The sequence below is a fragment of the Lagopus muta genome, chromosome 1, assembly GCF_023343835.1.
Source record: "Lagopus muta isolate bLagMut1 chromosome 1, bLagMut1 primary, whole genome shotgun sequence".
NCBI lineage: Eukaryota > Metazoa > Chordata > Aves > Galliformes > Phasianidae > Lagopus > Lagopus muta.
In genome coordinates, this window is record NC_064433.1 from 96,522,627 (window position 1) to 96,546,875 (window position 24,249).

The 24,249-nt window shown below is 36.7% G+C and overlaps 1 protein-coding gene across 17 annotated transcripts in view; it reads right to left on the reverse strand.

The window, feature by feature from the left end:
• ROBO2 (roundabout guidance receptor 2) overlaps positions 1-24,249 on the reverse strand; it is an 873,290-nt gene that overhangs the window by 55,690 nt on the left and 793,351 nt on the right. For all 17 annotated transcript variants that reach the window (XM_048933870.1, XM_048933879.1, XM_048933877.1 and 14 more), the window contains 4 exons: positions 18,664-18,788; positions 15,736-15,907; positions 9,503-9,685; positions 18-60 (listed from right to left, as the gene is read on the reverse strand). In XM_048933870.1, coding sequence (XP_048789827.1) covers positions 18-60; positions 9,503-9,685; positions 15,736-15,907; positions 18,664-18,788 — 523 coding nt within the window. The remainder of the gene's footprint in view (positions 1-17; positions 61-9,502; positions 9,686-15,735; positions 15,908-18,663; positions 18,789-24,249) is intronic.

Below are 24,249 nucleotides of genomic sequence, written 5' to 3' on the forward strand. Positions count from 1 at the left end.
TATGCAGAGAAACATACCTTCCATTGCTCATTAGTCCTCCATCTCCTCTTTGGAACGTGACTGTATTTTGGTTGGAAAAACAAAACAAACAAATACACACACACACACACACACACATATAAGACAGGGAGAAATCAATTAGTTATAAGCATCAATTCAAATTGCTCAGTGTCCAAGATTGGAGGCCTCTTGACACCATCACATAAGAAAGTACAGAAATTATAAGAAAAGGATAAAAAGCACATTAGGATTACAGTTTATTTAGGATTTGACTTACAGTATTGATTCACATCAATTTGTTCTGTAGCTTGCAAGGCAAGCCAGCCACTTGAGGAAAAAATCCTGCATTTACCACAGGCCGTTTCATATGACTTTGCAGTGCAAGACTGTGCCATGTGATGAAATTGTTTTCTTGGCATGCTTTTGCTTCGGTACATAATGACACTGCACCAGTGAGTTAATAACATCATGTTGTAATGCAGTAATATCATGTCACCACACAAATACGCCATTTCCCACGATAAATACAAAGAAGTGGCAGCTCTATTACAGCTGAAGGGATGTGTGTAGAGGGGGGGAAGCATAAAGCTGCAGGATTTCCATCAGCAGCACATGTAAGAACTAGCACACACACGTAAGTGCATACACTCCAGTAATACAGAGATGTTTTCAGTCTTGCCACTGTGGTTGCAAAGGATACACTGTAGCCCCATTCATAGGTATCAAGAAACAGTTCATTCCTTATCTACCTTATTAACAGGATTACATTCGAGAGTGATATAGGTAAACTCACATTACTGAGATGCTAATTGACAGGATTACACGGTCCTTTTTGAAGCACTGGCAAATATTTTGAATCAAAGTTCAGAAATGACTGTGGTTGTCCGTGGCAATATTGCATTATGTATTGTTGGGTATAGGCAGGGCTGACAATTAAAGTATATCAATGTCCTGGACACTTGCATCCTCACAGCTCTAACAAGATGACGGTTAGAATTTCAGAGAGGAATGGATTAGTCTATGAACAACTTAATTTAAAATTAAGGTCCAATATTGGAAATACAATCTAACTTTCTAAGACAAACATCTTTATCATTAAATTACAAATTCCTGAATATTTGTAGCGTTTTCCAAATATTAGATCAAACCACCAGTTCAAGATTATGCCTTCCATTATAAATGTTTCTAACCTGATCAAACTACTAAATCCAATAGAAATACTGTGATTAATAAAAAATTAGCAATGACACAAATCCACTGATGAAATACTTCTGATACCTTAGAGAATACTTGTCTCTTCATTAATTCCTAGGGTAATTTCACAGCATACATTGAGCAAAGGAGACAAAAGTAACCCCTTTGGAAGCCTTGCTGAAGAGCGCTTGGGTAGGGTGATTAATTACACTTCACTGCAGAACAGAGTATTACCAATATCAGAAAATCACTGCAGTCATATGTCACATCAAAATGGTTAATAGCCGAATTTTGAAAGGATGTAATCAAATCAATTAATGAAAAGAAAATCAAAATGCAAGTATGGGAAGTATTAAAGTCTGCTTTGAAAAATGAGACGTTAAAAACACTGCAGCTAATTAACTTTAGAGCTGATGCCACTTTCATTCATGTTGCTTTTAACAGGCTGTCAAGTGACTGCATCACTCGTTGCTTCAGTGTGAATAATCTGAAGTGTTTTGGATATCATGTGTGAATATATGAAGAGGTGGTACTGACCAGCTATGTTGCAAGCTATGTTGGTCAAAATACATTAGCACTTCAGTAGAGGTTCTGTGTCCTTACTCCTTCTCCCCTTCTCATTTAATACTACAACCTTCTTCAACTGTCAAAGCAACAACAAATAGGGACAAGAAACAAAGGTGTATTCACTAACAACCTTTGTAAATAAGGTTTACAATTTTAAGGGAATTACACTGCAACATATTTTCTGAAAAATCTCCTGGGATTAATGGTCTTGTTTCAATGACAGACTACCAGAAATTGCATTAAAGTATTATTGTCACCAACTGTATAGCGTATACGTGTGATATTTTATCTATGTAAGTCATATGGGAAAAAAATCCATACTTATGGTCTCAAAAATATTTGTATTGGTAGTCTACCTCTATAAAAGAAAGATAAAATGGAGGAGCTAGTAGGAAATCACAGCAATGTTTGCCAGACACATTCTATTTTCTACTCAGTGAGGCAAGAGAACTTGAAGGCATGCTAGGAAAAAAATATCAAGAAGATGATCGCAACCTTTGCTGTAGAGCTATAATTGCTGTGGAATGGCTGCTGTATACAAGCTTGCTGAGAAGAGACAAGTATCCAAGCATTTACTCTCTTTTCTGCTACCTATGCATCCTAATGGTAGCAACCACTTCGGGTTTCTTCCTACATTAAACAATCTTATGCCCTCCCAACATAAACACTATCTTCAGAAGAGCTTGTATTGCAGTGACCCAGTTTGGTAGGGAAGATCGTGCCTGGCTTATGCAATATGTATGGAACTGGGAAGGAATACAGGTGCTTTCATTTAACCTACTCCTTGCAAACCAGCACAGTTTTGGTTGTAAACTTAATCAGAAAAGAAACAAGAGAGCATTGTGGTTTCTACTCTTGGTCGTAAAGGCTCTGGAATATCAATTAAGCTAGCCAAAATTGGAATAAGTGAGGAGATATCATCAGTCATAGAAGAAAAAAAAATGATATTCCAGATGACTTCCATAAATGGGCTGAGGGAAGATAGAGAAGATGTCTTTCTTTTAGCGTCAATATTGTGAAAGAAAAGACAGCTAAAAAACAGAAGACATGGTCAGGCTGCCAACATAAGCACTATGTTTATCATTCCTGCCATACATTTTGTCAGCATTTTTGCCTGCAGTTTGATTTCTGCAATTACAAAGCAAGTCTAAATGCCTGAATAGGAGCATATTTAATGCAATGCAGACATGTAGATGTCACTGTAAAAATAAAACACACAGGCAGCTGGCTTTATTCATCCTGTCTCCACTTTAAAAAGATGCAGAGTAATTTCAAGGGGCAATGTAAGAGGAGAAAAGGAAGGATGTCCCTATCACTGACCCACCCATCTCTCTTGCTTTTTTTTATCACTGAGGAAGCACAAAATTCTTTCAGCATTCTTTGCATCTGATATATGTTCTGAAAAAGGACACAGACCTGAAGGGATGAGATTGGTTTTCAGAAGAAGATAAAAAAACAACCTCTGCATAGAGAGATTTTGAAGGAATCCCCACTAGCTTATACTTGAAGGACTGCAAGAAAGCAGGAAGATAATCCAAAGCACATTTTAAATGCATAAATATTTAAAGAAATTATATTGTATATATTTCTATGAAGAATGGCATATGTTAAAGAGTTTTTTATATGCCTTTTATTAAATATATAAGGAGATGCTCATACTATTTACTAATATTATCTGACAAGGTTAAACTTAATCTTCGTGCCTGCTAGGACTGGAAAAATATGAATATACAGTAAGTTGACATTTTGAGGCAAGAAAGCTTTAGAAAGCTTTATGTACGCCTATCTCTAGAAGGCCACATTTTCCTACCACAAATGAAAACTTTAATGTTGCCAGCCAAGTCTTATTCCTTTTCCTGATAAGCTGTTCCTCAAATATGAATGTAGATTAATCCTTTTTTAATAAGCATTAACTCAGAACAGATAATCAGCATATAAAAATTCCATCAAATCTTCTGCCTACCTTTGGACAATTCTGTCAAACAACTTATCCTCATTTAACAGCTTCAGGAGTTAAGCATAAAATGTGTAGCATTCTATAATTCTTTAATTATCTATTTTTAATTTGTTTTTGTTTACTTGGTTTCATGAAATCTTTAATCCCAAGGAGCACTAGTCACTAAATAAGCTTACCTACTCATAAATGAAAACACATATTGACTTTTCTTGCATGACTGATGGCCTAGACAATCTTGAAAACACCTGAGTATTCAAGTGAGCAGTTACTGGCACAACAATGAGTTTGAAGCCATAGGAAAGATAAGCAGATAAATGAAATCTCTCTTATTTCTACAAAGTGATTCTGTGCCTTTGTTGTATAAGTCTGTATACCAAAATGTGAAAGGAGAATTGCAGTTTCCACTGCTATATAAACAAGTTCTGTTCTGTCAATGTAATATGGAACTAAAAAATTTTTCTATTGTACTAGAAGTGGTCAGAAGACTTTTTTGTTACACCTAACTTTTCTTGCATATGGTAAATACAGTGCACGTTTATATCCAACAATCTGAGCAAAACGTAACCATAAAAATAAAAATAAAAATCAGTTTAGTAGTCATTTTAGCTTTTACAGATACTTATAAAAGTCATATCAATCCATTCTTTATGTTACAGAATCACAGAATATTCCAAGTTGGAAGGGACCCAAAAGGATTACAGAGTTTCCACTCCTGGCTCCATGCAGAACGACTCCAAAATCAGACCATAGGTCTCAAAATGTATCACAAAAGAGATCACTTAGAAGGGGTAATATTTGTGTTTATTGTCTCTGTGCAAGATTTATTTTTATTGGCAGCCTGTCATGGTCCCAAAAAGGTATACTAGTTGCACAGCTGCAGATCATGACACTGCTACTAACCAGGTAAGCAAAACACTCATCTGATGAACGATAGAAAATAATATGTTTTGCAGCACTGATACTACCAATGCCTGGGGAGCCATGATGGATGAAAAGGAAAGGGAGGACTAGTAATTTAAAGAACTGTGACTGAATAACTACTGGAATCAGCTCAATTGAAAATAAGTAAAAAATGTAGCTATGGTTTTCAGTTTCAAATTTTGCTTGTGACCATCTGAGCAATCAATCAGTGTTTATGAATATGTTTACAAAGACAGAAAGCATAATGAATTTAACTCAATCAATTATTTTTCTCTGGCACAAATCTTTACCAATAATGTGATATTTTCTGTTCGCTCTGTTTCTATGCAGAATGCTATAGTAATTTAGTCTGATAGAAGAAATTGTACCACCTAGGAATCTAACAATAGAACGCAAGCAACAGTGTTCTTGTGAATGACCTTTACTCTGAAAGTGATCAGATAGAATGGTTTTGGCAAGTAATTATATCTGCTCAAAACAGACTTTTTAGCAACTAGTTTTGAAAATTTAACCAGCTCTATGTATGCAAGTAAAACTGAAAAAACAAACAACAAACAAACAAACAAACAAAAAACACAAAGAAAAATACTACATCAGGTATAATGGATAAAATATTTATTGCTCAGAAAATAACATGAAATAGAGTAGATGTCCAAATTATGTTCTGCTAATATTTTCAACTATCTTATTATACAGTCAACTCTGTATACTGTATCTTTCTACAAGAATTTAATGCAGATATTTGGAAGAAAAGTGTGCACTTTCCAGAATCTGTGTATATTCAGTTTAACTCATCTTCAGTAAAACTTTATCAACAGCCATTTCTAATAAGACTCTAAATACTACATACCACTAACTATTTAGATCTGAAGCCAGTTCAGTGCTTATGAATCATAACTTTGAAGGAAAAAACATGCCACTGAATGTCAGCAAACCTCCACAAGCATAGATATGTTTGTCTAAATGAGATTACCAAACATATGAGAACTAAAGATGCTTCTTAGAGAACTCTAGCTCTAAACATAAAAACCATGGGCTATGTCCACTATTTGTACTTGCTTACTTGATGATTTAGGTTCTCAGTTTCTCTAAACGATTACATATCAGGCCACAGAACTCTGTATTATTAATAGTTCTGTAAAGTCCATGAGATGTCAAAACTATTTTTAAAACCACAATTTTTTAGCAGGGACTCTGACATATCCTAGCTATTCAGGATAGCATATCCTACCAATTGCACTGAATCATGTATACCAGAAGTGGCACTAATGTGATTGTAGTTTGTGCCAGTGTCAGCTACAAAGAAAATGGAAAAAAAATTACCAGTTACAGTCAGTCAACAATTGCATGGTCATAGAACCACATTTTAAAATGTATTATTTCATTTTTTGAAAAAATATCCTATGCTCTCAATAAAAATACAAGTAAAGATTTTAAGGTAGGATGTGTTGTACCAGAACTTGTTCTGACTTGGACAAACATACCAAGAAGCCAGAAGGAGTAATTCCTGAGTCCATAGAGCTCCTTAGGACAGCTCTCCTTATCAATGTCACGGGTCCCTGGTGCACACATTACCATCTTTGCTCATATGCCTCAGCAGTCATTTGCTTTTTTCTGCTTAAGCCAAGCACTTGAACTGTGGTTTGTATCAGCAAGAAGTAGAAAGCAGCTAGCAGAACATGACAACCAGTTCAACAGTGTAATTAAGACTGTCCTCTATCATACGGATGGCAGAGGTATCAGAAAAGACTACTTTGGCAAATGCAACTTAGGACCCACGCTAAGCACAAAACTTCTTACAAATTTCTGCTGGAAAATGCTGAAATTTATCAGGCTTTTAAACTTTAATACAATTATTTGTATGTTTATGGACTTAAACATAGTCCATAATTCAGTGGAAATTGAAACTTAAGTATGAGGGTAAAAGCTAATCATTTGTATTAATTATTACTTTTATTTGAATACTGAATTTTTCTTGGCTGTCCATATGTTGACTAAGCTGTCTTCAACATGCTGCTTCAGACACACTTCACTCACTTTTCACATATCTTTAATCACACTTATGATAATGGTCTACCATATGCTATGTTTACTAAAGATATGAAAAAAAGAATACCAGCTTTGAATTGGATAGACAGAAAAAAGCAAATGCTTCAACTTCAAAAATTAAATGTGCATAGGCTAATCATTATATATCCTGCAGATCTGAAAACCTCAAGGCAAGGAAAACAGCTAACAGATAAAGTGCAAAACAGCTCTGTTTCTCCAGTTAAACATTAGAAAATAACTGAAATAGTTTTTTTGAATTTCAAAATCAAAAATTGATCATAGGTGACTAATTCTTGTCTATTTATGTTAGTTCAGGAACTTCGTCCCGCAAATTACCTTAAAAACCTCATTATTTTGAAGAATTAGATGGGTAAAAAGCATGTGAATCAAGGCAAAGACATTAATGGTGGCAGATTTTACACCACTTTGGAATCATGAGAGAAAGAATGCTACATTTTTAACACACATAGGTAGCAGAAGTGTTTCTCCTTCTGTTCGGTTTTAATTCTGCATACCTCACACGTTTATAAACACTTGGATAGCTAATGTTTGCAATGATGTGTTGGTGAGGTAAGAGACAGACTAATGGACAGTACCTGCAGGGGTGAAGGTGAAGGACTGAACTGCAAAACAAGAAAGCAAACACATTATGAGTTACACAGTCCCATAACAAGCGCTAATAGCAGGGCACAAGTTTCCTCTGGAATTTACTCAGCTGTGGTATAATATCATATGCAGGACATAACATTTGAGCTTAAAGCATTAGCCAGCCAGCAGCCAATGAGAAATGACAGTTGGAAAGTTGAGCAGTGGATTTAGACGGTCAAGTCTGAAGACAATTTTAGTGTGCGCATGCTGTTCTCCAAATTGTAAACATTAGGATGAATTTTGAACATGACCTGTTATGAACTTTCCTTGCTGAAAGCATACACAACGTCATAATTCCAATAATGGGAACAACATGTCATGATGCAATGTTCACATCACACTTAGATGCAGCAAACACTATGAGAAGGAATGAGTTGCAGTAGACAAACTGTTTAAAATGACTGTTGTAATCAACTACAGGTACATATTTTAAAGTACAAAAGGCTTCTTCCTCAACACCCCCCCCAAAAAATGCCAGTGCACACACAGGGCTAATAATGCTGTACACCAAAAAAAAGAGTAATCTAAGCCAGTGCACAAAGGTTACCTATATGATTGCTTCCTAAGAGAAATAACAGTACCACTCTCTCTTAATATGAAAAATCTCAGGATCTAAACTAATAACTAAACTAATAAACTAGTATCAGCACATGTGAAAGTATCTGCGGTTTATTCTATTACTCTATTAGTCCTTTATTCTATAGTCTATTAATTTATACCACCTCTCAGAAAATAAAAGTTCTGGCTGTTAAAGGAAAGAAAAAACAGTTCATCCAAAAGCATAAACTGTGAATGATAGAGTCCATGCAGTCACACAAAGAGAGGATCCACAGAAATTGAGTATATCTAAGAGCTGTGGTCAACAAAAGTGTCTCTCTTCTCTTGCTATGCTGGCATTGGTGCTTATCTGATCTCCTCTTGGACTGCTTCATTTCAATAAGCCAGCTGAAAACTAATTCAGCAGGGGTGAGATTAGGAAGGATTGAAAACTCAAAAAAACCCTAAAATTATAAACAGTTTTCTTCTGGCTTAGTGAGTTGAATCAGGACATGGAGGAGGTTGGTGATGGCTAACACCAAGGTTTGAAGGCATAGGAATGTCTAGCCAGGAGCAGGAAATGAATGTTGGTTTTTGACAGAGATGTTTAGATACCTAGGGAACTTGTGTCTCCTGACTGGCATGCAACAACTTGTAAATTAGTGGAGTATTAGCATAACTTTAGTCTCATATAATGTCAACATTAAATATGCTGTGTCCTTATCTATGTGAATCTTACTCGAACAGAAAATGTTTTCTTTTTACATGTATTATATGAGTACTACAGGAGAAATTACCCCAATATTTGAAGAACAGCTTTTTCACGTTAAATTAGGCTTCAGAGCAACATATTTTATGGCAATTCTATACTCATCTGACTTACTAAAAATCCATAAGAACCCTAAAGCACAGAACAATACAGAATATAGAGAATTTGGATGAGAAAAAGAAAATCATTCGTTGAATTTATTTTTCCAAATGAATTTTCAAAAATTAATTTGTAACTGGAGCAGCACATTTGATGCAAAACTGAGCACACTGCAAGGGCATCCTGAGGTGTTCTACCTCCAAGTCAAAACCTTATATGACTTCTGTGAAAGGTAATTTTTGATCACACTGTTATGTCTTATACATCTCTCTCTTTTCTTCCAGTTGTAGGTATGGAGCTGTACATTAAGTAATTCAGTTTATTTCCCATGCATACGGCTTCAAAAACATGGAAATGCACGGGAATGAAAAAGGATACAGAATATTCTTCCTGGTCTTTCCTGTAAGGGTCTAGTCTATTTCACATCTGAGCACATAAATGGAGCTGTACTACTACAGAGTGCTTTCTGATCAAGGAATAATCCACTTCATTTTTTTTATCCACTTTTTTTTAATGCTAAATGTGCTGAAGATGTAAAAATAAAGACTGTTTTATGATAATGATGAAATATGGTACTGAGCAATGCATTTAAAGCTTCTCATACACCAGCATTTTCACAACACAAATTTAAAACAAGCATTCAAAATTAATCCAGGCCACCTTTGCTGTAAGGTCAACACGTTTTTTAAGTAGGTTTATCAGCACATGTTCTCTTCATGTCAGAACCTGATGAGATGGTAATAAAGAGTTACTGTTCTTACCAGCATAATTACTGAGCCCCTTCCTCTTCTTTCTGCGCCAATACAGCCAGATGCTGAAACCCATCAGAATTACCCAACATGCACCACCGATGCCAGCTATAAAGGCAGGCTGTTTGACAACATCAGTGATTTGCTCAGTTATGCTGTTGTTATTTTCAGTGATGACAACTTCGTTACGGCTTCCTGCACAAAAGAAAATTGACAGAACATTGCTATGACGGACTCCAAAATGCAAACAGGAACCAAATATTGGAAATTAAAATAAAATAGAAAAAAAAAAAAGGAAAAAATAGAAAAAAACAGTAATGCGCCTACAAATAATCATCCACAGTAGGAGGACTTTAACAAGTACTAATGCACATCTGAAAACCAGTGTTTCTAGTAAGTAAATCCACACTCTATTTTGCCCAAATTTATTTGAAAATATAGCTTTATAGCACTCCCCAAATTTCACAGATGCCAGTCCAGGTACTTTTTTTTAACAGTACACACACTTTTCTGTTTTTTATATAATTATAGGCAGAATGAGTGAATGGAAATCAATTCTAAAAAGACAAATCAAATGAGAAATTCAAATGCAAGACTTGCTACAATATCAAAAGGCAGTTTCTTTGATCGTTATCACCAAGCCAAAACTCTTAACTTTTGGGTTCAGTTTTTTTTGTTTGTTTGTTTTTGTTGTTTTTTGCTGCATTCTATACCTCTCAATAAATACATAATAAAATGTATGAACTTTTAGTTGAAAAAGAAAGATGCCTTTTCCAATAATTATTTCATGGAGAAAACAATCCTAAGCATATCAATTTTGACACAAAGCAGAAAATAGCTTAGATAACTGTTAGCTCTAAACTGATAGCTTTTTTTTCACCTATAATAGGCATGAATAATTCTAAACATCAACTTCTAAGACATATATATGATGTGGAATATCAATCAAAGCCATCATCAAGAATAACTATATTCCATCTTAATTTTGCCTACTACCTTAGAAAATCATAAATTTCAGTAGATTTTCCCATTGCTGTGGTTTTTTTCTTTCCCTTTCCCTCTTATAGTATTACAGGAGTTGGAAGGGACCTCAAGAGATCATCGAGTCCAACCCCCTTCCTAAAGCAGGTGCCCTACAGTAGATCACACAGGTAGGCGTACAGACAAGTCCTGAATATCTCCATAGAAGGAGACTCCACAAACTCACATCCTCTAAAATGTAACTTTTCTAAAAGGAAAAGCCTGGTGTCTGACTTAAAAATGAATGTCCATTAAAAATGCGGACAGCAATTGAGGAAATGTTAAAACATATCATTCCAGGGCTGGAACCTTTCTGCTTCCAACACCACCCTGTCAAAAATGGTTACTTTTAAAATAAGGAAATGGGGAACATACGTTTTTTTGCAGGATCTTGATTCTATATGTATTTGATACAAACTGCCCAATCTACATTTTTGACAGTGATGAAGGAATTGTCCTTCATTTCTTATAAATGCATTCATATGGCTCAATCCTTGAAATGTATGTGTGATACTATCAAATACCTGTATGCATGCGGAAGAAAGATTTCAGGCAGCAAGAGTAACTACACTACTGAGAAAAAAAAATACTGTGACTGTCAATTATGAGTCTATCGCATGCACAGAGGTAGTTGAATATAATAATCAAATATTGAAATGGTCACTCAGAGCAATTAGTAGAAATATTGCACCATTATGTCTTGCTGTGAAAACGTATGCAGTCCTCTTCCAAAATCCAGTAATAGTTAAATTCACCACTTTCTTCTTAAGCAAAACAGCTGCTATGTCAGCACTGTAGCTTCACCTGAGAGCAAATAGACAAAGTCCTTTCCAGAATAGATATGAGAGTGTCTTGACACTTCCAGCTTTATTTCCATGGATAATTCTTCACAGGAGTCAACAGTTTAAATGTGAGAGATTGTAACTGAAATCCTGTCCCACGGAGTGTTGAGCTGCCTGTACCTTCCCTGCCTGCAATCTGTACCCACATCTGGGCACTGGCCTGAGCACAGTGCTGTTGAAGCAAATGCATGGGCTTAGGTCCTCTGCTAAGCTCAGAGCTGGATTCAGTTACTCAGGAAAAAATGTGATACACTGCATTACTTTGCTATAACACCATTAATGATCTCTGTGATTTTATTAAGCTTTCTCTCTTTCATCACCATGTCAATATTTAGTAATGATGACTGTCTGCTTTTGCAAACAAACTGCTGAAGATGTGCTAGAGCTTGGCTTGCTTTCAGTAATCTGCTCAAGAAACAAAACAGGCTTCCCACAAACAGGCGCCGGAGAAAGATGTTGCTTGTTGCTTGTTAATGGAGAAACAGCCTTTTGAGTACTAGTCTATACTGGGTCATGCTGGTAAGCTTTACAGGTGTCAAGCTCTCTAAGCTCTTTCCCAAACTTTCCTATGCTGTCTTACCACTGTGAAAAAGACAACTAGAAATCACATAGCTCAACAAGCACCAGTGACAAAGAAAAGCTGGGAGGTAGTAGAAGCAACTTTGCCAGTTTTCCTCCTTTTTTATTGCCCATGGAAACAACCCATAGGTGCAACCTAGGGCTAAAAGAGGAAGTGCTGAAGAGTAAAACTAATAGAAAAGGAATTCTGCAGCGTGCTTCTCTAAGCACACAATTGGTTTTCTAGTAGAAATCAGCATGGGAGTTGATGTCACTCTAATTGCCATTAACTTTCAGTTAATTCCTTTGCCCTTTGGAGGCAAGGTAATAGCAGCAGGCCGGTGAGGAAACACTGCTGGTGAAGAAAACAGGCAGCCATGCTATCACGGGGAAGAGAGGGCAGGGATGGCTTCATAGTCACCAGCTTTGAGAGCAGATGCTCTTGGGCTGAAGAAAAGAACTGTATCCTGAAAAAGCTTCCAAGTTGTCCCAGTGCACAAAATCCAGTTTTATCTTAAGGCCAGAAAGCAGTCTTCTGAGGATGCAGGATACAACAACAAATCCCAGAGAGCCTGGAGAGAGTGCTCATTGGTCCTTCTCCTCTTGATCTCTTCTAACAGAAAGTACAACTTGTCTCCAAATTACCTTCTGAAGTTTGCAGTCTGCCCGTTTGTGCCTAGCATTCACTGCCTAGCAATTATGAGTGAAAAAGTAATAGCTTGTTTAAATGTCAAAATAACATACATTTTGAGACTTCAATGACTGAAAAATAAATGGATATGGATAAACATTACCCACTGTTGTTTGATAAAACTAATATAATTGTTGTGGTTTTGGAGAACAAACTGCATTCATTTTGTATTTCATTGTGTAATATTTAATCAGTATTTAATCAGTAATATATATACTATATAAGTAATATATATACTATCCAAGGTACCAGTGTAATACTTCGTATACTGCAGGTGTTTCTGTAACAATGCTGTCAGTTCAACTAATTAGAACATAGACAAGGGAAGTGTGTGACCTGTAACGCTCCATTGTTCCCGAAGACAAAAACATAATGAAATATAATGTCTTCCTCCCATTGGAGAGTAATGAAGAACAAAACTAATTTGTCGGACCAAAAATTAATTATACACATCAGATTCAATTGTACCTATTACTGTGAAAGTTTGCAGCTGTTCCTCATACTATTATGCCAATGATGGAATGTAAGAATGAACAGGCCAAATGATGAAGAGAAATAATAGCTCTACCATTAACCAATATTGCTGTTATCCTCAGTTATATTTCCGATATACCAAGCAAAAAAAATTAGCATATCAGTAATGACAGTAAAAATGTTATTCTAGATTTTCTTTGAGTCTTGTGTAGCATTTTTCAACACTGAGTTTGAAGCATGGGCACAGAATTCCAGAAACAGTGGCACTACTTTTAACTAAAGAAATATTATACTTCCTACTCCATATTCTGCTTATACGTTCTGGATTTTGATTAACCTGATGCTTAGACTTGGTTTGTGAAGTCAGTAATTGATTATCCGTGGTGAAAATTAGTTATTTTCAGAATAACTTCTTAGATGAACGCATTCTATATTTAAGAATAATATCTTGCTTATCACAAACTGGAGTCTATTTAATGACAATGGAAGTTATGTTGTTCAGCAACAAGTCTCATCTGCTTTTTATCACCGAACTGTTCTCTCCATAATTTAGAATTTTAGTGTTTGTTTGCAGGTTGTTAAGTAGCTAGGCACTAGGCCATATGGGAATCCATTATAATACAATGACTTGATAATTTTTTTCCATTCATAGCTATGTTTTGAGGTTTGTTCACTTAACCTATGTGATTTTTTTTTATACGTATCTGAAAATTTCATTTTCTTACTTTATGTTGCTGATTCTCAGTCAAATATTGAATGGGATCAACTCAATTATTTCAGAAATTGTGCCATTTAATTAGTAGTACCTTTATGAATCAAATCTATAGTCTGAGGAATAACTGCCAGTGATTATGGCTCATAAGCAACAGAAAAACATAACCTAGTGAAAAATGAGATGCAGACTATGAAACAATAAATACATCTAGCTTTGTGATCTCAAAAGAGAAAAGAGAAATGAGAACAGAAACACAACACAACAAAAAAACACTTTTAGTTTTCATGTGAAAGACTCTTAAATGTATAAGGATGCTATCAGACAAAAACTTGTGTTCAAGACATTCTGGACTCATTAAAGGGATAAATAGTAATATTACTAAGTTTAACAATGCAAAACTTACTTAGCTTCAAAATGCAATTCCTTTTGTACTATATGTCCTAGCATCCCTTTCCTCCTTCACATAACAATACAAATATTCCCACAATTAACTCTTGATTATACTAGTCATTTTTTCTAAGGAAAAAGACAGGATAAAGGTCTGCACGCAGATGTGGAGCTAAGCATTCTGGCAATCATCCAGCAAAGCACTTTAGTGCAAGTTTAACTCATAACAGGTTAAGTGGCACAAGACTACTCATATGCTCAAACTGAAACACGCTTAAGTATTTTGCTGGAATAAGACCAGCGTGTAGCTGGACGGAACCCTTTCAGTAAGGATAAAAGCAAAGGCCTGCTGAAAGCAAATGCAATGACAAACCAGTCTCACAACAAAAGCTCTTTACACAGAGATCCAAAACTCATGCTTATTAGAGGACAGATTTCTTGCATTTTCAAAACATCAAATTCTTGCTTTCAGTTCTAGAACACTCATTAACCTGCTTTGGAATTGTTGTGACTTCCTCTTTCTAAAATCATAGTAACTTGTATTCCCTTCTCTACTGACAACATATCCAAATCTGGAATACCTCTACTTTTGTCTTTAAATATGGGAACCTGAATATCATTAAACATTTAAGCATAGGAATGACATTTTCACATAGGAATTGACATTTTCTAAATGTCTACACATAATAGAAATGTTCATATTTGGGACATTGTTCTGACAGAACATTCTAGAAAGAAAATGTGTAATACCAACAGACTCACATACAAGCAAGAAAAAGCTCATTTTTGTAATAACTAAATTAGAACATTCGGATGAAAGTAACAAAATCCCCGTATTCAGCACTCTGAAGAGGTGCTGCTGTGCACAGTCCAATTCAGTTTTGCAAAAATAGTTTTCCTATTCTCATCCTTCTCATTTTGTTTCTGCACTTGTATTTCATACTTCAGAAGAAGCTCAAAAGAAAAAGTATCTATGCTTCCTTTTGTAAAAGAAATTAATCCTTCCTGAAAACTAATAATAAGATAATAATAAGGTAATAATTTAAAAAGCAGAGATGCTACTACCACCTTTGCTCTCTATTTGGCTTACAGGCTACTTATTTTTTGACAGAGCGAACTCATCTGCTTGGGATACCCGAGAAACACTGGCAAACCACGTTCAAAAAAGAACTGTAAACTGTGCCTTATGCATCAGTGGTAGAGGTAAAGCAATATTACAGTCAACTGAAGAGGAGAAAAAGAAGCCCTAGCTGTTAGTTCCATAAATCCATCAACCTGCAAAAGTGGTGAATACATTTTAAAAAATCAGTTTCACTAGATAATTTGTATTTTCTATAATGTCTCAGCAAAGAAAGAACTAGCTCACTCTGCTAGCTGTGAGAACTCTGTACAAAAGGCACCACGCCAGCAGGCATTGGGACGTTAAAAGCTAACTGTCAAGCTCAATTCAAAACTTGTCTTTTGCTCACAGACTTTTATGCTCTCAGAAGTGACTAATGAAAGCATTTCTGAAAGTAAAATCAAGCAAAACAAAACAACAGAATACACAATCACTTACCAATTATTATCGGTTGTGGCTCACTTTTCACTCCCACACCTGCACTGGTGCTTGCAGCAACTTCTACACGATACTGAATACCTGGATACAGGCCACCTATTACTACAGATCGAATGGCTGCATCTACTGTTTTGTTGATATGAAATCGAGTCTCATTACCTAGACACCAGATCTGGGACAAAAGTTGATGCGTTAAAAAATAGGAAATTCTTGGTATTCATAAACAATAGCTGATGGATATGACATATCAAGGTTTTGCACGACAATCACCTGTTTTGGTATTTTGGACTTGTTAGCAATGTTACTATCTAGGAACAGTTGGAGCTCAGCAAATTATCCCAGATTATTGGAAAATCAGGCAAGTTGCAAAGTCTGTTTGCAAACACCATCTTGGACTCTGGCTCTCCATGGAGCACAATTCTATGGCGTGCTTTGAAACACATAGAATCATCCAAGTGAAAAAGATGTGTTATGTTTTCATTGAAATCTTATTCAGTAATGTGATTACTGCCAAATCTTTTCATAAAAATATCCATTTTTTCATTCTTATTTTCCCACTGGACAGTAAAAGGACAACTAGTGAAATGTTTCTTAAAGTATTAAGGGATAAAATCTTTCAAAATCCTTCTCTATTTCTTTTTGCTACACAGCAGGGGCATGCGACATTTCCAAAGCAGAGTAAGCTCAAAACTGCTCTTTATTGTGATTACATATGTTGTTCAGAAATCCAGATATCAGTTCCTGACACAATTATTTTCCAATTAAACAGAAGCAACAAAATATTCTTAAATCTGAATTCATATTTTATAATGAGAACGATACATAATTTCACAGAGTTGTTTCTCTCTCCTGCATTTATCCATTGGCTTCTCCTGAGAAGTTTCAAAACTAAGACTTCTTAGGGATTCTTTTTCAGTTATTGTTTTTGGCGCATACTGCTTTTCTATGATCAAAGAAAGAATTTGCTGCCACTATACTTAAGAAAATCAATGCTTAAAGGTATCATATGTACAATACATAATTACAACAGCAGAAGAAAGCACTACCAGTGGAACCACTTTCAGGGACCAATAGATGTGTATAAACAATATTAATACTCTCTTTACCCTTAATTTTGACCCTTCTCAGTGTTCTATCACACCTTTTTTTTTTTTTTTTTTTTCTGCAAAGCACTGAGAAAGACTTTGAGAACAAAATAAACTTTCGTTCTTCTGAGCTCATGCAGAGGCTACATGCAGGGCAGAATGCATTAGGGCGAGAGATCATTGCAATTCATTCTTTCAGTCCTTGTCTCTCCTGGTCTGAAGTCGCAGCAACTACAAAATACTCCTAATTATAGGCACTGAATTCATAAATGAATCTCCATTCATTCTTATGCTGGAAACAACAGATCTACATTCGTTAGAACATATGCAGTGAAACCTCAGCAGTCATTTTATACTAAAGACTCTTTGTGTTACATTCACCACAGCCAGCACACAAATCAGGCGGCCATCTAATCTAAAAATAAGGGATGTAATAGGTGGTGACTCCAGCTGTTTTTCTAAACAATCTAGAGGTCTGAGTACTCACCTGGAATGTGGCTTTGATTAACCATCAGCTGACTTTCATATCTATATATTTTGTGGTTTAAGACTGCGTTTTACTTATTTGCCTGAAAGTTAATGTTGCCTCATAGAACACTCAGCATCAAGATGAATTAAAGCAAAAGATACAATTATTTATATGAAAGTGAGATCAATACCATATTGGCACTAATAAATCTTAATATTAAATAAAACCAAAATAAAACAAGTGCTATGCTAAAAATAAGTACTGTGTACATTTACTGCATCCCTCTGATCAAATGATAATCCATAAGAGGTTAAAACATGAATTGGTTATAAGCCAAGCACTTTCTTCCTTCTAGATTCTGTTTTCCCCTACAACACATCAGGAAGAATAAATTACATATTCCTGCGTGAAATAATCGTCTGCATCTCAAAAAGATTATCATTTCTGCCCTTAGTGGGATTTTCAAGCAAGCTGCCCTGCTCTATTTCAATTATAAATTTCACATTCAATATAGAAGCTAGCCACAATGAAAATTTGTTGTATATGTTTCACAGTTATAAGCCTGTGATAATGCTGAATATAGCATGATCATTTTCTCCAGGCTTCCCTCCACACACACCAATAACACACTGCAAAATTTCCAATTTGGGGAAATATACTTGTGCAAAAGCATGCTTAGTGGGGAATAGACTATTACAAAATATAAGGTGATAAATAAGGGAAGGATAACTTCAGCCATCACAGAAAAAAAAAAAAAAAAAAAAAAAAAAAGCAGAGAAAAGGCAACAAGTGCAGCAAGCAGTCAAGTAACAATCTCTGCATATCTTGCCTGATCTAGCTAGCACTTTATGTTGTGAATCTTGACACACATAGTCCTTGAAGGAAGACCTGTATTCTCCCAAAGCTATAGTTCTTGACTTTGACCTTGAAGTGATAAGATTAGCATTTTTGCAGGGGAGAGTAGTATCTTTCCTGTCAGCTTTTCTACCAGGCTGAAGACATTTTGAGACAGGAGCTCCACCACTTGTTCTGGGAGTAAAGAACCCCCTAGGAAAAAAAAAAAAAAAAAAAAAAACCCTTCTCTTTCTTCCAAGGATAGATAAGAAAGAAATAAAACCTTTAAACTAGTTGGCAACTAGAAGTCTCTTCCAGGTCTAGCTCATGCTATTTTTGGTTTTAACAATAACAGTAGCACTGCTTATATGGGGAAAAAAAATAAAAATCCACTAGGCACTCAATCCTTTTTCTCCATGTAATTATATGGGTGGCAGTAAATGCTGTCAGAATTTAAATCTGTAAACAGTGCTATTGTTCTGTAATTCATGCAGGCTATTTCCTAAAACACACAACTTTTCCATTACAGATTCTTTCTACCTTGTATTCCTGGATGATTCCATTTTGGTGATCTGGAGGGGGAGGATCCCAGGAGATGCTGATGCTTGTGCTGTTGTGGTTTCCAACTGTCAGGACAGTAACAGACTGAGGAGGGGCACTTGGAGCTGCACCAAACAGAGGGAACAAACAGGAGTAAGACATTAATCCATTTGCTAGAGCACAATTTTTGCTAAAAAGTGTAAGTGCAAGCAGAGAACATACAAAGTTCACAGCCCCTGCAGGCCTAGGTATGCACATTTTGTTAGGGACTGACAACTTGGAAAAAAATGCCTTTCTGAAGAGAAGCATTGTACTGAATGAAAATGTGGAATCTTTGGTAATGGAGAATCAATACAAATCACTTCTCATGTATTTAGATATTGCATTTCTTAAGACTTGCATTTAAATTATTCTCATGCTTGCGTTTGTTTTCCATAATACATGGTTAGCTATGCATATGTCAACTAAGTCAACCAAGTCATAATGTGAGATTGTATCCCCTGCCCAGAAAAGTCTTTTCATTCTTTTTCCCCCACATGGTCTGATACTATTGTGAGAAATGGGAGTTCAGGAAGTTTTGTTTGCTTTCCTTTTTGGTTCTCTGAGAAGTCAATAACTCAACTTGTTTAAGCATAAAACTTTGCACCTCTTAGACAGAAAGTTTTTAAGACTTTATACCAAATGACAGTGAATGGGGGAGATGATAGTTTAGGTCAGATATATATATTTATGTGTTGTCAGCAACTGCGAGACCCCCTTCTTACACTCTTCTTTCTTCAAGCTAATTTTTCTCTTTAGAGTCCCCTGTTCAGTTCAACCACTCACAGCTGTTTGGCTGGCCACTGCATATCAAGGCCCTATGTTTGTCAGCGCCCCCAACTCTGGTTTGAAGAGTGAAGAAAAAAATAAAAATAAAAAAACATTGTTAGTTATCAGAACTATGCTGGCAAAGCCCTTTCTGCAGTGACATCAACAGCAGGGTGCTTTTGTTGGTGTAGAGCTTGTTGTTTGGGAAGTACTGCAGCAAGTTCCATAGAGAGGCCAAAGTCCCCTCTGTGAGCATCTTCTGCAGGGGCTCAGCCTGCACAGCTACAGCTGTCACCACAAAGGCATATGTCCTTCCTTGGCCACTATGTGACATTAAAACTTCTTGTCTATTCAGATAATTCTAAGACTTGACCTGGCACAAGCTCAGGGAGCTGAGCTCAAACCTTACCCTGGTAATCATGAAGAGCTGGAGTAGCCAATTGTCTGAATTAAACAACTTAAAACTGTGGCATCAGAAGTAGGGAGGAGGGACCATACAAGATTCCATAAGAAAAAAAAATATAAAAACATAACACACATATTATAGAATCATAAAATGGTTTGGGATGGAAGGGACTTTAAAGACCACCTAGTTCCAACTCTCCTGCCATGGGCAGGGTTGCCAACCACTATATTAGGCTGCCTAGGACCCCATCAAGGTTGGCCATGAGCGTCTTCAGAGATGAGGCATCCACAACTTCTCTGGGAAGCCTGTGCCAGAGTCTCACCACCTTCTGAATAAAAACTTTCTTCCTAAAATCTAACCTAAAACTATCCTCTTCCAGTTTAAATCCATTCTCCCTTGTCCTATCACTATCTACCCTTACAAAAAGCCAGTTGCCCTCCTTCTTGTAAGCTCCTTGCAAGTATTAGAAGATCACAGCCAGGCCTCCCCAGAGCTTTGAACACCTTGAACACCTTTAGGGACGGGGCAACCACAACATCTCTGGGAAGCCTGTTCCAGCACCTCATCCCCCTCATAGTAAAGAACTTTCTCCTGACATCCAGCCTAAATCTTCCCTCCCTCAACTTCAAACCATCTCCCCTTATCCTGCTGTTATCTACCATTTTGAAGAGTTGATTCCTCTCCTGTTTGTAGGCTCCCTTTATGTACTGAAAGGCTGCAATTATGTCACCCCGCAGTCTTCTTTTCTAAATAAGCTCAACTGGAGAGATGCTCCAGCCCTCTGGTCATCTTCATGGTCCTCCTTAACAGCTCTGCATCCTTCTTGTGCGGGGGGCCCCAGGCCTGAGCACAGTACTCCAGTTGGGGCCTTATAAGGGAAAAATAGAGAGTAACAATCCTCTCCCTCTCCCTGCTAGCAGCCCCTCTTTTGTTGTAGCTCAGTACATCAATGGCTTTCCAGGTTGCAAGAACATACTGATGGTTCACATCCAGCTTTTTATCCACCAGGACCCCCAAGTCCTTTTCAGAAGCTCTCAAGGAGTTCTTCTTCCCGTCTGTACTTGTATCTAGAATTGCCCCAACTCAAATGCAAGACCTTACACTTGGCCTAATTGAATTTCATTAGGTTCTAGTGGGCCCACTTTTCAAGTCTGTCCAGGTCCCTCCGGATAGCATCCCTTCTTTCTATTGTATTGACTGCACCCCTCAAGTTAGTATGATCAGCAAACATGCTGATGGTATACTCTATCTTACAGTACATCATTGATAAATCATAGAATCATAGAATCACAAGGTTGGAAACAACCTATAAGATCATCTAGTCCAACCGTCTCCTCATCACCATTGCCACCACAAGTTACTAAACCACATCATGCAGCACGTCATCCAGACACCTCTTGAACACTGCCAGGGACGGCGACTCCACCACCTCTCTGGGCAGCCATTCCAGTGCCTGACCACTCTCTGAGAGAAAAAGTTCTTCCTTATGTCTAATCTAAACCTCCTCTGATACAACTTGAGGCCATTTCCCCGTGTCCTGCTCGTTGCCTGGGAGAAGAGGCCAAATCCCTCTCCACCACAGCCTCCCTTCAGGAAGCTGTAGAGTACAATGAGGTCTCCCCTGAGCCTCCTCTTCTCCAGACTGAACAATCTGAGTTCCCTCAGCCGTTCCTCACAAGACTTGTGCTCCAGACGCCTCACCAGTTTTGTTGCCCTTCTCTGGACATGCTCCACGACCTCAACATCTTTCCTGTAGTGAGAGACCCAAAACTGAACACAACACTCAAGGTGCGGCCTCACCAGTGCTGAGTAGAGGGGGATGATTACCTCCCTGCTCTTACTGGTCACATTACTTCTAATGCAGGTCAGGATGCCATTGGCCCTCTTGGCCACCTGGGCAAACTGTCGGCTCATGTTCAGCTGAGCATCAACCAACATCCCCAGGTCCCTCTCTTCTTCACAATCATCCAGCCACTCATCCCCAAGCCTATAACGCTGCATTGATAAAGATGTTGAAGAGCACCAGTCCCAAGACAGATCCCTGGGTGATGCTACTTGTGACCAGTCTTCACCTGGGTAAAGTCATTGACAATAACATTATGGCTATGACCATCCAGCCAATTCTTTATCCACCCTTCAAATCCATATCTCTCCAATTCAGAGATAAGGATGTGGTGTGTGACCATGCCAAAGGCCTTGCACAAATTCACATAGATGACATTAGTTGCCTAATGTATGACTCCTGTGAGTCCTGCACATTTTGGGAACTACATTTTCAGATAGAGGTTCAGCTGCAAATCAAATAGTGCTAGGTAGAAAGAGTTCTGGAGGGAAAAATAGAGCTATATTATGGATAGTTTGACTCTTAACCAACTCAAGTAAAGCAAGAAAAGGTGACCTTGGGCTACACCTTGTTGAACAGTAAGGTTGCTTAGTGTATTTTATGGCAAATGAACCACAGAGAAAAAAAGAAAAAAAGCATTTTAAAAACCTTAAAGATATTGTGTAACAACAAAACCAAGAATAACTGTGTACAATATTAACAATACTAAATAATAGTAACAAACAGTAGTAATAAAAATGGCAAAACAACATTATATTTTTTTTCTTTTTTTAAGTAAAATGGAACATTGTGCTGAAATGTATATACTTTCATCATTAGGACATTCAGGTATATAATGTTTTATGTGCAAGTACTGGGGAACATGGGGGAAGGGAGAAGAGAGAGGTAAACACTAAAGAATATATAAAATAAATACCTTTATCATTGAAAAAGAAAAAAAAACAATGCAATGATTTGCATTTGCATTTAAACTGCAGGAATATTCCAGTTAATTTTCTGTGTGTGGACTCTTTTTGGTTTTGAAGGATAGATAGTAAGTTGTAAGCAAAATTAAATCACAACTGACGAATGTAGCTGAAAGTATCACTTTAAGAGCTGCGGTAAGGCAAGCAAGAATTGATTGCTGTTACAAGACAGCAACTGATAAAACTTAGGAGACCTCCACTATTGTCATATTTTTGTGGTGACAAACAATATGCAGAACAAATACTACTCCATAAAGTTATTCCAGAAGAGATTTAACGTAGTGTATGTACCTAAAATGATTATCATCTGTCTTCATAGCAAGGGTGAAAAAAAGAAGTGAAAATTAACAAACGAAAGTGTTCTATTTAGCTCTTATGTGTGTAGGCACACATACGTATATAACAGTTCTGCTTCCTCCTCCTATGATAATATCACTTTGTAAGCTGGCACCATGATATAAATTAAGGCACTTGTCTGACACTCTGCAGTTATTAAATAGACTACATTGAAAAATAACATTTTTAAACCTGTTTTCTCATTTCCCTTGCTGCTGCCTTGTGGAGAACACCTTGCCTGCTTCTTGACAGGTCAATTATTCCAGTGCTCAGCTTCTTCTTACAGATATGAAAGAACCCAAATCGCTGCTCATCTCTTCCAGAGGCAGCCAAACAGAATTCCATTTATTACCTTCACAAGGCCAAAGAGGTAGGAGATGAATGGATACTGAACTGTGAAAAATGCCTGATCCAGAGGAAAAGTCTAACTGTAGCAAAATTGATTTTTGGAGCTAGGACTCAGAAGTAACATTGCATGTAAAATTCAGTCCAGCAGAAAGCTGCCACTGCTTCCTGATTGTACTTTACCTGGGCTGTTCATCTTGCAAAAAACTTCAAACATGCATATCACTCTTCCAAATTACTTTCTATAAATAGTACAACTGACATTTTAAAAAAGTCAAGTCTAAAAAAGCTCATTTTTGAAATGAAATCACAGGCTACATAGAAAGTGTGACACCTTTAAATAGACTGCCATTTCTCTTTATTGGATGAGGAGCAAACCACAATTATTAAACATTAAGTTAGTGCTATTTTTGAAATACACGAACACTGATATGATTACAAAGTTAATATGAGGAGTTAAAGGAAAATATCTCTGGAACAGGATCTAGCAAATTTCTTAACTTGCTCATGGTACATCGTTTTATCACCCAAAAAAAGGAAGAATTTGATAAAGGGGCTGTCACTTGACTTGTGATAAAAACATGTGTTACAAGCTGCTTTTTTGAAAGAGATGCTTGTAAACAGACTACTTGAAGGCTATACATCTACAAAGCAGATCCTCGTTTGTTAGCTATACATAACTACCCATAAGAAAAGTTCTAAAAATCTTCACAATGTGGAAAATTGCACACAAAGAAAGTGGCCTTTAAAGTACAATGTTACCTGACTGGCAGTATGGAGAGATGAGGTTTAAGAATGAAAATTTAATTTCTCATTGATTTTATAGAAATAGAAATCTCTTTTTAGTAGCTTTTTAAAAAATTATTACTTTTAAAGCTTGGTTT